This window comes from Callorhinus ursinus, unplaced genomic scaffold (assembly GCF_003265705.2).
Source record: "Callorhinus ursinus isolate GAN/ISIS: 27379988/994484 unplaced genomic scaffold, GSC_fseal_2.0 scaffold3, whole genome shotgun sequence".
NCBI classification, from domain to species: domain Eukaryota; kingdom Metazoa; phylum Chordata; class Mammalia; order Carnivora; family Otariidae; genus Callorhinus; species Callorhinus ursinus.
The window spans coordinates 64,956,316-64,972,088 of record NW_027397065.1 but is presented as its reverse complement, the minus strand read 5'-3'; the positions used below and the strand labels follow the sequence as shown (position 1 = coordinate 64,972,088).

General features: G+C 34.4%; 2 protein-coding genes across 8 annotated transcripts in view; one reads left to right on the top strand and one right to left on the bottom strand.

The window, feature by feature from the left end:
• The window catches only part of SKP2 (S-phase kinase associated protein 2), a 70,462-nt gene that overhangs the window by 40,969 nt on the left and 13,720 nt on the right, over positions 1-15,773 (top strand). For 3 of the 5 annotated variants that reach the window (XR_012377611.1, XR_012377609.1, XR_012377610.1), the window contains exon 10: positions 10,714-10,840. Coding sequence is in view for 1 of the 5 variants with exons in the window: in XM_073891004.1 (XP_073747105.1) it covers positions 9,601-9,661 (61 nt within the window). In the remaining 4 variants the exon portion in view is untranslated. Of the gene's footprint in view, positions 1-9,600; positions 9,753-10,713; positions 10,845-15,116; positions 15,735-15,773 lie in introns of those variants that run through there. The other 2 variants (XR_012377612.1, XM_073891004.1) reach the window with 2 other exon arrangements.
• Positions 5,257-15,773, bottom strand: part of NADK2 (NAD kinase 2, mitochondrial) — a 40,532-nt gene continuing 30,015 nt past the window's right edge. For all 3 annotated transcript variants that reach the window (XM_073891000.1, XM_073891001.1, XM_025867382.2), the window contains 4 exons: positions 11,942-11,997; positions 11,765-11,818; positions 9,469-9,592; positions 5,257-7,355 (listed from right to left, as the gene is read on the bottom strand). In XM_073891000.1, coding sequence (XP_073747101.1) covers positions 7,217-7,355; positions 9,469-9,592; positions 11,765-11,818; positions 11,942-11,997 — 373 coding nt within the window. In that variant the 3' untranslated portion in view covers positions 5,257-7,216. The remainder of the gene's footprint in view (positions 7,356-9,468; positions 9,593-11,764; positions 11,819-11,941; positions 11,998-15,773) is intronic.

Below are 15,773 nucleotides of genomic sequence, written 5' to 3'. Positions count from 1 at the left end.
AAAAAAAATATTTGCTAAAATTTACCTGTGAAGCCATCTGGTTCTGGACTTTCATTTGCTGGCAGTTTTTAAATTATGGATTCAATTTCTTTACTAGTAATTGGTTCATTAAGGTTTTCTCTTTCTTCCTGATTCAGTCTTAGAAGATTATATTCTTGTAGGAATTTATCATTTTTTCAAGGTTGTCCAGTTTATTGGTGTAAAACTACTCATAGTAGTCCCTTATAATTCGTGGTATCAGTTATAACTTCTCTTTGAATTCTGATTTTATTTGGGCCCTTTTTCTTGAGTCAGCTAAAGGTTTATCAATTTTGCTTATTTATCATTTCAAAGAACTAATTCTTTCAGCGTTTTCTTTCTTTTTGTCTTTATTTCATTTATTTCTGCTCTGATCTTTATTATTGTCTTCCTTCTGCTAACTTTGGGTTTTGTTTATTCTTTTTCTAGCTCCTTTAGTTATAAGGGTAGACTGAGATTCTTCTTGTATCTTGAGGTAGGCCTTATCACTCCACAAACTTTCCTTAGAAGTGCTTTTGCTGCATCCCACAGATTTTGGAGTATTGTGCTTCCAGTTTCATTTATCTTTAGGTATTTTCTGATTTCCTCTTTGATTTCTTCATTGACCCATTTGCTGTTGTTTAGCATCCACATGCTTGTATTTTTTCCATTTTTTTCCTGTAATTAATACCTATGTTCATACTGTTGTGGTCAGAGAAGACGCTTCTTGCTAGGATTTCACTCTTAAATTTATTGAAACTTGTTTTGTAGCCTAACATGTGATCTGTTCTGGAAAATGTTCCATGTGCACTTGAAAACAATGTGTATTATCCTGTTTGGGGATGGAGTGTTCTGTATATATCTCCTAAGTCCATCTTATCTAATGTGCCATTGAAAGCTACTGTTTCCTTATTGATTTTCTGTCTGGATGATGTATCCATTGATACAAGTGCAGTGTAAAAGGCCCCTACTATTACCATATTACTGTCAGTTTCTCCTTTTATGTCTGTTAATATTTGCTTTATATATTTAGGTGCTCCTATGTTAGATGCATATTTATAAGTGTTATATCGTCTTGTTAGGTTGATTCCTTTACCATTATGTCAGGCCCTTGTCTCTTGTTAGTTGTTGTTTTAAAGTCTATTTTGTCTGACAGTATTGCTCACCCCCAGCTTTCTTTTCATTTCCATTTACATGGAGTATCTTTTTCCATCCTTTCACTCTCAGTTTGTGTGTCTTTTGGTCTGAAGTCTCTTGTAGGCAGCATATAGATGGTCTTTTCTTTTTTTAATTTTTATATATTCAGCCACTCTTGATTGCATTCAGTCCATTTACATTTAAAAAGTAATTATTGATAGGTATGTAATTATTGCCATTTTGTTCATTGTTTTCTGGTTAATTTGCATTTCTCTTCTGTTGTCTTCCCTTGTGGTTTGAGAACTATTTTTAGTGTTATGTTTGGATTCTTCTCTCTTTATTTATGGTGTATCTGTTAGAGGTTTTTGGTTTGTGGTTACCATGAGGCTCATATATAACAACCTATGTATATAGCAGTCTCTGTTTTAAGTTGATGGTTGTTTACATTTGAAAGCATTCTAAAAACACATTTTTACCTCCCCATGTTTTGTTTTTGACGTATTTTATGTATCTCTAATTACTGTAGTTGATTTTACACTTTTTTTCTTTTAACCTTCCAACTATCTTTATAAGTTGTTGATCCACTACCTTTACTGTATGTTTGCTTTTACCAGTCAGGGTCTTTCATAATTTTCTTCTAGTTATGGTCTTTTCTTTTCCACTTAAATAAGTTCCTTTTAATATATCTCATAAGGCTGATTTACTGATGAAGAATTCCTTTAACTTTTGTCTGAAAAACTTTCTCTTCAATTCTGAATGATAATCTTGCCAGGTAGAGTGCCCTTGGTTGTAGGTTTTCTTACCACTTCCTTCTGGCCTACAAAATTTTTGCTAAAGAGTCAGCTGATAATCTTATGGTGGTATATAACTAGTTTTTTTTTTCCTTAAGATTCTCTTTTAGTTTTTTAACATTATAATTATTGTATCTTGGCATAGACCTCTTTGGGTTCATCTTGTTTGGGGCTCTCTTTGCATCCTAGACCTGGATGTCTGTTTCCTTCCCCAGGTTTGGGAAGTTTTCAGTTATTATTGTTTCTTCATATAAATTTTCTGTCCCCCTCCCTCTTCTCCTCTGGGACCCCTATAATACAAATGTTAGTACACTTGATGTCGTCTAAGAGGTCCCTGCAATTATCCTTATTTTTTTTTCTTTTTGTTCAGCTTGGGTGATTTCCACAACCATGTCTTCCAGATGCTGGTAGTACTTGTGCATAATCTAATCTGCTGTTGATTCCCTCTAGTGTATTTTTGTTATTCTTCGGGTCTGATTGGTTCTTTTTTATATATATTTTTTTAATATTTTATTTATTTGTTCATGAAAGAGAAAGAGAGGCAGAGGCAGAGGGAGAAGCAGGCTCCCCGCCCAGCAGGGAGCCTGATGCGGGACTCGATCCCAGGACCCTGGGATCATGACCTGAGCCGAAGGCAGACGCTTAACCATCTGAGCCACCCAGGTGCCCCTCTTTTTTATATTTTCTATATATTTGTTGAAGTTTTGTGTTTCTTCCAAGTTTGGTTAAGTATCTTTATGACCATTACTTTGAACTCTTTATCAGTAGATTGCTTATCTGTTTCATTTAATTCTTTTTGAGGTTTTGTCTTATTCTTTAGTTTGAAATATATTCCTGTCTCCTCATTTTGCCTGTGTTTCTGTATATTCAGTACATCAGCTATGTCTCCCAGTCTTGGAGTGGCCTTATGTAGAGGGTGTCCTGTGGGACTCAGAAGTACAATCCAATCTGCTTCTCACCAGAACCAGGTACTCCAGGACTGTCATATATTGGGTGTGTACACTCTCCTGTTGTGGCTAGGGAACAACTGCCGTGAACATGCTGCTGGGTAGAACTGACCCCCAGCTTAGCTGGCTGCAGCACCCAGGTGCAGTTGCTGTAGATGCACTGGTAGGCTGGGCTGCTCCCCCAGAGGAGGAGCCACTTTGGGGTGAGAGGAGCATTGGATCAGAACAAGGCAGCCCACTGAGTGTAGTGGCATGGGAGCTGTTTTGGAGGGGTACATGCTGGAGCAGGCTGGTTAGATGGATCAGGTCTGAAGGAGAATGCTGGGTAGGACAAGGCAAGCAGTACTAGCTAGCTAGGTAGAACCAGAAATGGTGCCTACCACCACTAGACCAGCTAGGTCCTTTGTCAAAGATTAATTGTATATAATATACAATACAATAAATAATTATGTTTATTTCTGGGTTTTCTGTTCTGTTCCACTGATCTAGGTGTCTTGTTTTTGTGCCAGGACTATACTGTTTTGATTACTACAGCCTTGTAATAAAACCTGAAGTCACTAATTGTGATACTTCCAGTTTTGTTTCTCCTTTTCAAGACTGCTTTGGCTATTCAGGGTCTTTTGTGGTTCCATACAAATTTTAGGACAGTTTCTCTAGTTCCTTGAAAAATGCTGTTTATATTTGGATAGAGATTGCATTAAATCTGCAGACTGCTTTGGATAGTATAGACATTTTACCAACATTTGTTCTTCCAATCCATGAGCATGGAATGCCTTTCCATTTCTTTGTCATCTTTCATCAGCATTTTATAGTTTTCAGAGCACAGGTCTTTTACCTCCTTAGTTAAGTTTATTCCTAGGTGTTTTATTATTTTTGGTGCAATTGGAATGGCCTTAATTTCTCTTTCTGCTACTTATTTGGTACAGAAATGCAACAGATTTCTGCGTGTTGATTTTATATCCCATGACTTTATTGAATTTATTTATCAGTTCTAGTAGTTTTTTGGAATCTTTAGGATTTTTCTATATATAGTATCATGTCATTTGCAAATAGTAAAAGTTTTACTTCTTCCTTGTAGATATGAATGCCTTCTATTTCTTTTTCTTATGTGATGGCTGTGGCTAGGATTTCCCACTTGATTGTGATTTTTTTTTTTAATGTATTGTCAGTTTACTATTATTTTGTTGAGGCTTTTGCATCTATGTTCATTAGCTATTGGCCTGTAGTGTTTTGTGCTGTATCTAGTTTTGGTATCGTAGTATGAATTTATAAGTTTTCCTTCCTATTTTTTGAATAGTTTGAGAATAGGTATTAACTCTTCTTTAAATGTTTGGTATAATTCACCTATGAGGCCATCTGGTCCTGGACTTTTGTTTGTTGGGAGTTTTTGATTCCTGATTCAGTTTCATTTCTGGTAATTGGTCTATTCAAATTTTCTATTTCTTTCTGTTTCAGTTTTGGTAGGTTATATGTTTCTAGGAATTTATCCATTTCTTCTAGGTTTTCCAATGTGTTATATAATTTTTCATAATCTCTTATAATTGTATTTCTCTGGTGTTGGTTATTTCTCCTCTCTCATTTGTGTTTTTTTGAGGAGTCTGGCTAGAGATTTATCAATTTTGTTGATCTTTTCAAAGAACTAGCTCCTGGTTTCATTGATTTTTTTTTTTTCTTCTTCAGTTTCTGTATCATTTATTTCTGCTCTGATTTTTATTATTTCCTTCTTTCTGCTGGTTTTGGGTTTTGTTTGTTCTTTTCCTAGCTCCTTTAAGTGTAAGGTTAGGTTGTTTAAGCTTTTTCCTGCTTCTTGAAGTAGGCCTGTATTGCTATAAACTTCCCTTAGAATTGCTTTTGCTGCATCCCAAAGATTTCTTGGTTGACCCATTCATTGTTTAGTAGCATGTCATTTAACCTCCATGTGTTTATGGTCTTTCCAGATTTTTTTCTTGTGGTTGATTTCTGATTTCACTGAATTGTGGTTAGAAAAGATGCATGGTAGGATTTCGATCTTTTTGAATTTGTTGAGAATGTTCCATGTGCATCAAGTGACTCTTTGATACAAAATTGTTAACTGGTTCTAATGATTTTATACATATTGATACTTTAAAATGAATGGAAATTATATTGAAGGCTAGTAAAACATTTAATATGATTTGATTTACTGGGGCTATGAATATAAACACATGTGAAGCATCAAAAATAGTAAGTACTTTACCCTTTGCTTATATAATAAGTCCTCATTCTGTGTGAAATATTAGCAATGACTGAAGTCAATGGGGCACAGCAGTGGAAAAGACTTGAAACAACATTTTGGGAGAATCTGGTTTTCTAATAATGCTGCTGTAAGAGTTAAGGAAACAAGTGTAGTTTAAAAAAAACTAAAAAACAATTTAATTGTTTATTCACATATAGTTACCATTAAGAGGTTAACTCATAAAAACATTTCTTCTATTGTAATATCCTTTGCTTCTTCTCTCTTCTAAATCAATCCCCACCACATAGCAGAAATGTTAGAAGTTATACTGCAAAGGGAGCAAATTAACTTTTTAACCTTTACGGCTTATGAACAATTTTACAGAGCAGGTTGCCTATTAATACGTTACATATTAACAGATCTATGGTACCATTTTGGACAATCAGATTTGCTTGATGTAAAGATGGAGCTGGAATTTTTGTTAAGAAAGTACTTAAACCTCTTAGAGTTTTTATAAAGAACTGAAATCCCATACCATAAAGTGTTATCTTCAGTTAATAATTTTACATCAAGCCAGAAACTAGATCCAGCTCTGGGAAAACACTGATTTTTTTTTTTTTTTTTTTGGTATGAATCATGTAAACACTGCTCCGAGTGTCTATGCAGATACTTAGAAAAGAAGAACAGATTCTTGTTCTGGATATACATCAAAACCTAGATTACCTTTGTATAACATTTATTTAAAAATTTGACAAGAACATGTTAAGTGTTGGCAAAACTAATAGCACTCAATTTGATTATACATCGCCTAGCTTTCACAGAATTTCCTAACTCACAAGACTCAAGTTCTATTAGGATAGAGTCTTTTGTCCATCAATGTATACCCAGCATCTGACACAGTACATGGCACAAGATATGTGTTCAATAAATATCTGAATGTTGAATATAACTCTTTAACAGCAAATGAAAAAAAGATACAACTCTGAATAAATGGCATGAGAATACCTGTTGTCTCATGATGCAGCAATAGGTGCTTTTTGTAAAAATTCTAGGATTACTTATAAGTAGATCAAGAATTAGATAATTTCCTCTCAAACTAAAGGAACTCTCATGGGGGTGAGGGGAGGTGAAGGAAGCTGTAACATTTTATCTTTCAAAGCTAATGTGTGAAACACGGAATATGAGCTAGGTGAAAACTACCATGATATTAAAAGTAAGGCAGTTCCAAAACTAATGTTTTGCATATTTATTAAAGAATCCATTTTCTGACAATACTCCTAATACTAGATGAAAATATTTTTTAAAGGTTTCACCAAACTCCTAATATGTCTAATCAGCTCCCTTTAGTCTTTGATTCCATGTTAGAGTTTTAAATATGGAAGAAATCTATTAAGACTCAAAAGCATTCAAAAAAAAACTGTCTATGACCTAAAAAAGCTACTGGATAATTAATACATTTGTAACAGTATCATGATTTTTTTCAGATATACTTCATTTCACCCAGCACTGTCAAAATTAACCTGAAAGTCAATTATTAAATGAAAACATCAATAATTTCAAAAATGATTGAATTTCTTAATAAAGAGCCGTAACAATATTGTACTCTGAAATTAGAAAATTCTAAGCACATATAAAAAACGCATTTACCTACTTCAATTAGGTCAATGTCAGGATTTATCAAAATTCTCCATCAAAATTTTTTAAAAATCGATTTTTTAGGTACTATAAAAAATATACACTAATCAGATGGTATGTGTTTGGTCTGACCAATTCCAGTTAGGAAAGGGAAGGAAAAAAAAAAAAACTTGTACAGTGAAATTTCAAATCCTAAACATTTAATCCTTTATTTGAGCCTACCTCTCTAAAAAGATATCAGTACTCTTAGATACCAACTATAAGCAATATAGAAATTTCACTGGTATCAATTCTAATCAGTTTAGTCCATCCATTTTCTAACACAGCGAACAATCTTTTCTATCCAAATCCAAAAGAAGAATAATGCAAATCTCACTTTCTTGGTCACCTTTGAAGCCCAGGGCCAACCAGTCTCAATAATAACCAACATATGTAGCTTTATGAGCAGTAGTCTGTTTCTGCAGTGAAATGAAAGCATTTCCCAGTAATCAAAATTTGTCATCTGAGGAAATCTTTCATTGTTCTAGAAGCACAGTTCGAAGCTCATCTTCTTTATTGATCATCATCGAAGCAATTGCTCCATCGTTAAACTCAAAAGAAGTACCTCCATCCACAACCATGCAGGCATCCCAACAACGAGAACGAACACACACCCTGAGCAGAAAGAAACATCTCATTAAATATTAAGTTTTCTTAACCTTGAATTATGGTTTCTTTAAAACCCTTATTTTTATTGAAATTGGCAGATCATTTGGCCTTGATTTTTAAAACAAGTTGTTCTTTGGTTTGAGAGAGTAACTATGTATATATGGGTACATTACCAAAATCTAGTATTCAAGATAGCTCCCTTCATCCAAACAGTTATGAGGGAACAAGTTCAGACTTGATGGAACTCACAGGCTTTTTTCATATGAGAAAATGTTGAGTTATTATTATTACAAGTACTAATATTGAACAAGAATGTAACTATTTTCATGGATAGTTTTTACTTAAGTATAATACATGAAGAGGCACAAATTTGTAGTGTACAGCTCAGCAAACACATTTGTGTAGTCATTCCTCACCCAAATCAGGAATCAAATGTTCCCCAGAAGCCCCTTCATTGCCCCTGGCCCTGCTCCTTCCTACACATGCACTATCCTAATGTCAGTCACCATAGTAGTAATAGCTCTGTTTGTTCTTAAATTTTATATAAATGGAAGAATAGGTTTGCTTGTATCTAGCTTTCTTTTGCTTAACAGTATGCTTTTGAAATTTATCCATGGTTATTACCGTTAGTAGTAGTGTGTTCATTTTCACTGCTGTGTGAAAACACTTCCATTGTATAAAAATACCAAAATTTATGGATCTCTTCTATTCACTGACACCCGAGTTTTTACTACTGGAAGTAGTGCTGCTGTGTATATTCTTGAGCATCTTCTGTTGCAGACATTTGTGTATATACATTTCTGTTGGATATACACCTAAGAGTGGAACTGCTGGGTCAACGCATGTGCTATATTCAGCTTTGGTAGGTAACTGCCAAACAACTTTCCAAACTATTCCTAACAATATATAAGTTGCAGTTACTCCCACCTTACAACAACTAGCATCTTAGCTCTTCTGGTGAGTATATGGTACCAGAATATGTAGTTTTAATTTGCATTTCCCACATGAATAATAAGGTCAAGGATGTTTTTCATACGCTTAACCATTTGAATACCTTCTTCTGTGAAATGCCGGTCCAAAACTTTGGCAATTTTTGAGCTGCCTTTTCTTATCGAGTTATAGGAATTTTTACAATATTCTGGATATAAGTCCATTGTTGGATAAGGTACTGCAAATACCTCACTCTGTGGCTTGCCTTTTATTTCCTTAATGTTGTCTTGATTAACAGAAGTTCTTAATTCTAATATAGTTCAATTTATCAATCTTTTGTTGATAAGTGCTTTTTATGACAAGAAATATTGTCCAACTGCCAAAGTCATGAAGCCTATTCTGTTTATATGAGCAAAAATTTAAACGTCTTTGTAGTCTCACCTAAACGGAGTATAGATTTATTGAGTAATCAAAATTAACTCTCAAATGAGTAAAATGAGTTTCCCTGTTTTTCCTAGAAAAAAAATGAACAGTATTTTCAAAAAAAAAGAATATGTACACTGTCTAAGCAGCAATTCAAAATTAAACCATACTTTGCCTGCCATGAGACAGATGACATTTTTTTATTTTTTTGTTTTTTTGTTCAGAAGATTGGACAACCTTTACAAAATAAATTATATATATTTTTTATATCCACCCTTCAAAAAAAACCAAATCTGATAGATGTGGGAAAGGGGGGGTCACTTTTAGGGAAAACGTGACAGAAATGAGTCCTACTCTAAAAGTTTATTGCTATACAACTGAGGTTTATAGAATGTTTATCCTGCTTTTATCCCATAGCATATGAAAAAAAAAAGTTGCTTTCCAGTTTTTTTTTTAAAAGTGATAGTTTGATCTTACTGAGTCTTAGTATGTTAAAACAACAAATCCACATCACCCAATTAAATAATTATGCCCCTTCTATTCACTTATAGTTTCTCTAAAATGGTACAGTATGTTAGAAAGGAAAATACCATTCTCACCAGGGTACATACAGCATGACACCTCATTAGTTCCACGAGTTCTATACTTTTCCTACCAGATTAGTTTGAATGAGTGAATTTCATCAAACTGAATACTTTAAAACCAAGACTCCTTTACAATTACAAGCAATGAAAGCACAGTCAGAAGTCAGCCTCTGAAAGCTTACTTTGAGGTGAAGCAACGCTGACGACTGCTGGAGAAAACTCTGTTTGCTATTGGTTCTCGAATACTGAAAAGTATTTTTGGTTCTTCTGGACTGTAGAGCAGCGATTCATTATATTCATTTGTTACTATGAAGGAAAAAAAAAAGTATTGCCGCAGTCAATGAAAGAAGGTCACTTCTGAGAAGCGCAAAATGAAAAATGAATGCTATCCTGTCCTCAACTTAAAAGCAACTCTGTTCCAAAAGGTCTGTTTGGCAGCAAGTTTCTTGAAACTCACAACACATTCCATTCAGACACACACACACAACCTTATAAATGAGGATTAGGTTCCAAGATTAGGCCATCAAAGCCTGTATCAACCACAATATAGCAGAAATAGACATGGGGGGGCGCTACAAAACCAGTAATTAAACAGAAGTAAGGAACTAGCTTGAGGCATTCAAACGGAACTTGAGCTCCGACAGTCCCTTGCCAAATTCCCTTCCAAAATACCATGTCAAAGTGTTCATAAGTTAATTGTTTTGATATAAAATGCAGTCTTAAACAATGACAGGCAATATGCTTTCTCTAATGAAACGGCAATTACTCAAGATATGTTTAGAAATCTTTGAGACCTGTTTCTCATAACCAAGAGGCACATGAAAGTTGATAGGCAAAGCACAAACTGGTCAAAAACAACTGTACAAAGAAATCAGGCTTGTAAGAACGTTTAGTTGAACACCACATTAAAACAGATCATAAGACTGTCAGATAATCTAGCTTATTTACCAAAATTTCACTTAAATTATTTGGCTCTTTGAAATCTAATTCACTCTCAAAAATAAAAATTTGCTTCTCTGGGAACGAATACACAAGAACACATACAAACACCCCACCCCACCCCCAGGGGCATCTAGCTGGCTCCAGTCACTAGAGCATGCGATTCTTGATCCTCAGGGTCATAAAAGTTTGAGCCCCATGTTAGGCATAGAGAGAACTTAAAAAAAAAAAAAAGTGCTAGCTCTGAAAGAATTCCAGAAATGTCTGTAACAATGACTGCACCCCTGGCATTCACTATTGTTTCTAAGGACCAGTTTTCAAAGGAGTAACATTCATTCAATAAAGCAGAAAAATCACTGTATTTTATATATACCCTTAAATTTACATGCCTGATATAAATTTCAGTTGTTTTTTATAATTATGTTTTAAGTTAAATTATATAATGAATAGATTACTATAAATGCCTAATTTTCCTTTCTTTGACACAGATTTAATGTTAATCTTTTTGGTCTCCAATTGAGAGAGGGAGAAAGTCCATTTTAGAGAGCTGAGAAGGACGTCAGAGATTTAGTCCTGTTTTCAAACTATTAAAGGCCAAGCATCTCCCCCAACGAAGTAAGTCTTACCTGGAAATCCAAAATATACACTTAAATGAACTGACACTATTACATATGTAAGTAGATACACTATGAAAAAGTTTGGATTTTTTTAAAAAACAACTGACCTTGAAATCTTAGGATACTCTTCAACTAAACAGAGACAGAAAGGAAAGCTGTAGTGTGAAGTCTATACAAAAATGCTCCTGACAGATGAGATGGGACTGTAGTGAGTTAATTTCATATGCAAATCAAACGAATGTGTTTTCCTATTAAAGAATTTAAATATTTAGAAAAAAAATTGTTAAGAATAACAGTTGAAGAATCCCTATGCATTCATTACCAATCTACTTCCCCTTCCTCATTTTGCAGTCCAGGAAGTAGAGGAATGTAATCAGTCTTGCTCATATTTTCAGTGAGTGACCAGTCTGGGATTGGAGCCCAGGCCTTCAGACTCCCTGATCAGTAGTAGTCTTTCCCAACACGGCTAGTTCTCTCAAGGGAACCCTGAATCAACTGGGCAGGAGTAGGTAGTCAGAAGTTATAAAGAGAACATTTTAGTGAATGTGATAAGCCTTCACAGCTCAGTGAATTCCATCTCATTCAGAGGATATTAATGGCATACTGAGTTTAAGTAAGCATTTCCCATTTGCTAGATCTATATTTTTCTGTATTTTCCTATCCCCCAGGACATGTTTGTAGCTAACACTGTTTTGACATAAAGTTTATATTTCAGAGTTCACAAAAATATAATATATAAAAAGTCCAGCTCTAAACTTTTCATTGCTTAAATACATGTAAAGGGATATTATATCAAGAGCCTGTTTGAGTCATAAAAGTACTAGGCTTTGCTAATTAGACAAGTAAATTTCACAATGACATCCTCAAGATCGATGCAGAACTTAAATGAAACTGTTAGTAATTATGATCATTAGTCACTGACCTTTTTCTACCAATTCTCGGTTCAATGGAAGAGTTAAATTTCCTTGTCGTTTTGCTATTGAAAAAAGGGGAATATCTTGATTAAAAATCTTGTGTCATATAATAGCTAACATATAATAAAATATATACATTATATAGCATATTATAATTATAACATACTAGCTATTTTGGTACTCACCAATATTTAAAACATCTTCCACAGCCTGAGTTGCAACCCTGTTAATATTGAATGACCTAGAAACAAACATCACATAAGTTCCTTGTTTTAATTCTAAAAACATACTAAAAACAAAAAAGGAATTATCTACTTAATATACAAAAAAACTCTTAGAATTATCAAGAAAAAACAACCAAAAGATAATAGCCACTTCACCCAGTTTTAAAAAGTGGGCAAAATACATAGGCAAACAGTTTATAGGTCTATATGAAAAAGTGTTCAATTTTACTCCTACTTAAGGAAATACAAATTAAAGACTGATAATATTGGCATGAGTATCAGAAAAACATTCTCATACACTGATGGGGGAACTTGCAGTTGGAGGGCAATTCTGCCCTATTAAAATTTAAAATGAACATATTCTTCAATCTACTAATTTATCCTAAAATATACTTGCATCTATAATACACAAAGACATGTACAAAGTTATTTACGAAGCATTGTTTATAATAGCAAAACAACTCATATTCACAGGAAGCAGGTTAAATGTTACTATGTAGATATTAAAAAGAATAAAACAGAACTGTATGTGCTGATAGATAATGGGTATGTTAAGTTAAAAAACCAAAGGCATTATGTAGTATATATAAACAAACAGGGAAGTAAATATTATATATATATTATATATATATATGGGGTGGTTGTGTCTGGAGATTAGTACTAGAGATATGAAATGAAAGACTAGCTTTTCATTTGATATCCTTTTATACTATTTAACATTTTTAATGTGTAAATATCTCTTTAAATTATAAAACAGAAAAGATGAGAAATCTTTACTACTGTTTGATGCCTTGCTTAACCACTTAAGAACAAATGTTAATACAAACATGAATCACTTTTTTTTTTAAAGGGATCACGCCTCTTTTTTTGTTTTAAAGATTTTATTTATTTATTTGAGAGAGAGAATGAGAGAGAGAGCACGAGAGGGAAGAGGGTCAGAGGGAGAAGCAGACTCCCTGCTCAGCAGGGAGCCCGATGTGGGACTTGATCCCCGGACTCCAGGATCATGACCTGAGCCGAAGGCAGTCGCTTAACCAACTGAGCCACCCAGGCGCCCCAAACATGAATCACTTCTAAAAGTAGCTCTGTCCTTGAGTCTACAAAGATGGTTATGGAAAGTTTTGTTTGTTTTTTCCCACTGATTTAGAATTCTGCTGCTGCCTCACAACTCTTCTCACATGGCCTCAGTAGATAACTCAGTTACCCACAAACTCTCAACATAATTCAGTGACTCAACCTTTTTAAGGAGGGGAGAGTAATAGATACTCTTGCATACCCTTCTAACCCTATACCCTTCACATTTTGAGAAATGTGATAACATTTTGGGCAATGCAGATACACAAATTTTTATATTAAAAATTTGGGGTCATTCACAGACCACATGCCTATGCTAAAATAATCTCAAATCTAGCCATTGCCTATTCTATTTTTCACCATTATTTACTCTCCAATTTCATATTGCAGCCACACCAAACCCATTCTTGCCTCTGTACCTTTGCTCATACTTACTATGTAGCATGAAGCAAAATAAGTGTCCTGACTCATTTTTTAGTATGAGGTTTGCAATACCTATCTCATTGGAATTACTGCCACAGACTACAAGCTCAGGCATCTGCAGCACCACCTGGCTCATGGCAAAAACTCAACTCAATACTGAATGAAAATATCAAATGAAAGAGATGTGCATGAGTTATATTCTAATTCTTCTGAATATTCACATTATTGGAAGAATTTAGAAGTCACTGAGATCGGGGGTTTATCAGTTACAGTAACTGTCTTGTCCAAAGTTATACATTTCCACATTTCATATTCAAAGCAAGGACTGAGAGGTCCCATAGGAAGACTTCTCTCTGTGCAAGAATTAAAAGAGTAAAACAAATAGGCTATTCTATTCCTTTCTTTCCAGTGATTCCTGAGGTCTACAGTTTAGAGTTAAGTCCGGAACTTAAATCCTGTCTTCACCACTTATTAGCCACATGGCTTTGGGAAACTCCTGAGACCTTTTAATAATACTCTATTAATAAAAATAAAATTACTTATTTCCAGAGTATTTTTGAAAATTTAAATAATATATGTAAGCTCAAGACAAAGAAAAATCTTAGAAATGGTAGTTTGATAAAGTTATTAACATATAGAAATGTATAGCTTTCCCTCAGCCCTTCTGGCCCCCAGGCTTCTCTTCTCTCCGCCCATTTTCTGAAGAGAAAAAGGACAAAAGATGAATGGGAAATGCAATCACAGCAAAAGAAGGATCAGTAATGGGAGGGAGTAAGGTAGGAGATGTTAGAAGCAAGCAAGCTACGTAGGGCTGAACAGAGAAGAGGCTGAGTGACCAAGGTGGCAGGGACAGAGACAGTTCTAGACCACAACATCGGAGACAACAGATTTCAACAAGCAACAAAGGAAAGACAAATCCTAATATAAGCCATACTTACTCATGTCCAACATCAACACAGGACTCAGCTATAAAGTGTGTGGCAGTGGAGGGCAGGACTACTTTACAAGCCTAATGGCTCTTATTCTTTATGCTCTTCTTAGTAGTAAAAGGTTGAAAACTAAAACTATCAAAATCACAGGCAGACACACCCCAATGCAAAAGTCAAAGCTGATTCACTGCCTTTAGCATAACCACTATTTCACTAAGATTAGCAAGTTTACCTTGATAATTCTTCAGTACAACCCGCTGACACATCTTCGAACTGTACGAACTCTGCATTTCAAAGCTGGCAGTCAAAAAGGCCTTGGTTTTGTAGTCAAGCACGCTCGTGCTTGTATCAGTTTCTGACACTAGTTGTGACCTCACGCTAATTATCCTTGCAAAGCCTTAATTTCTACCTTTATAAAACACGGCTATAACTACTTTCTTGCAGGATTTCTGTAAGAATCTGTTTCTGATTCTCAATACAGTTTTCAACAAGTAACACATCACAGTGAGCAGAAAAGATGTCATGATAAATTAAGGCAGTTAACTATAATGTTTTCATTTTATGAGAGGGTTACACAATTTTATAACAGATTAAATTTATTTTTTCAAACAATATTGTTAAAAGTCATTTTAGAAATTCGTTCTCACTGGCCCTCAGGGAAATGAGATCTTAGCCAATCTTGAAATAATACCTCTCATTTTTCTCCAAAGGTTCATTTGACAAAGATGAGGCTTTAAAAAAAAAAAAAATGTGAAGTTATGGAGTACTTATGAATCAATGTGATGTCTGAAAATTAACTCAAAATAACAGAAGACAAAAGGAGACAGTAGGGGAACAGAGGAAAAGATTGGGCATGTGTTGATAATTATTGAAACTGGCTAACGGGTATATGGCTATTGATACTTTTGTCTACTCTTGTATATAAAATTTTCCACAATAAAAAGTTTTAAAAAGTAATACTGAAAAAGTATTACTCCATTTTAAACTATCCAAACTTAAAATCACAGTTTAATAAGTACTGTTTTCCACTCTATATGTAGTCATTTAAAAAAAATTGATTATGTATTAGGTAGTATGCTATACACACAAAAAATTGAGGGAGGGAAAAAAAAAAAAACCACACAAAACCATGAGTCACCACCCCAAATGCCTCAAGTTGCTTGAACCAGCCGGATGTCAGCTAGTCAGAGAACTAATAATGTGGTAAGTGCTAGAACAGTGCTATGAGGAACAAGTGCGATGCGAGGGTTGCACCAAAAGAGGGTTCATTATGCTGATGAAAAGAACTAGATCCTAGTAAAGATTTCCTACACAGAATGACATCTGAAGATCGGATTTTCAGCCAGGGGATGGAAAGTGGAGAATGT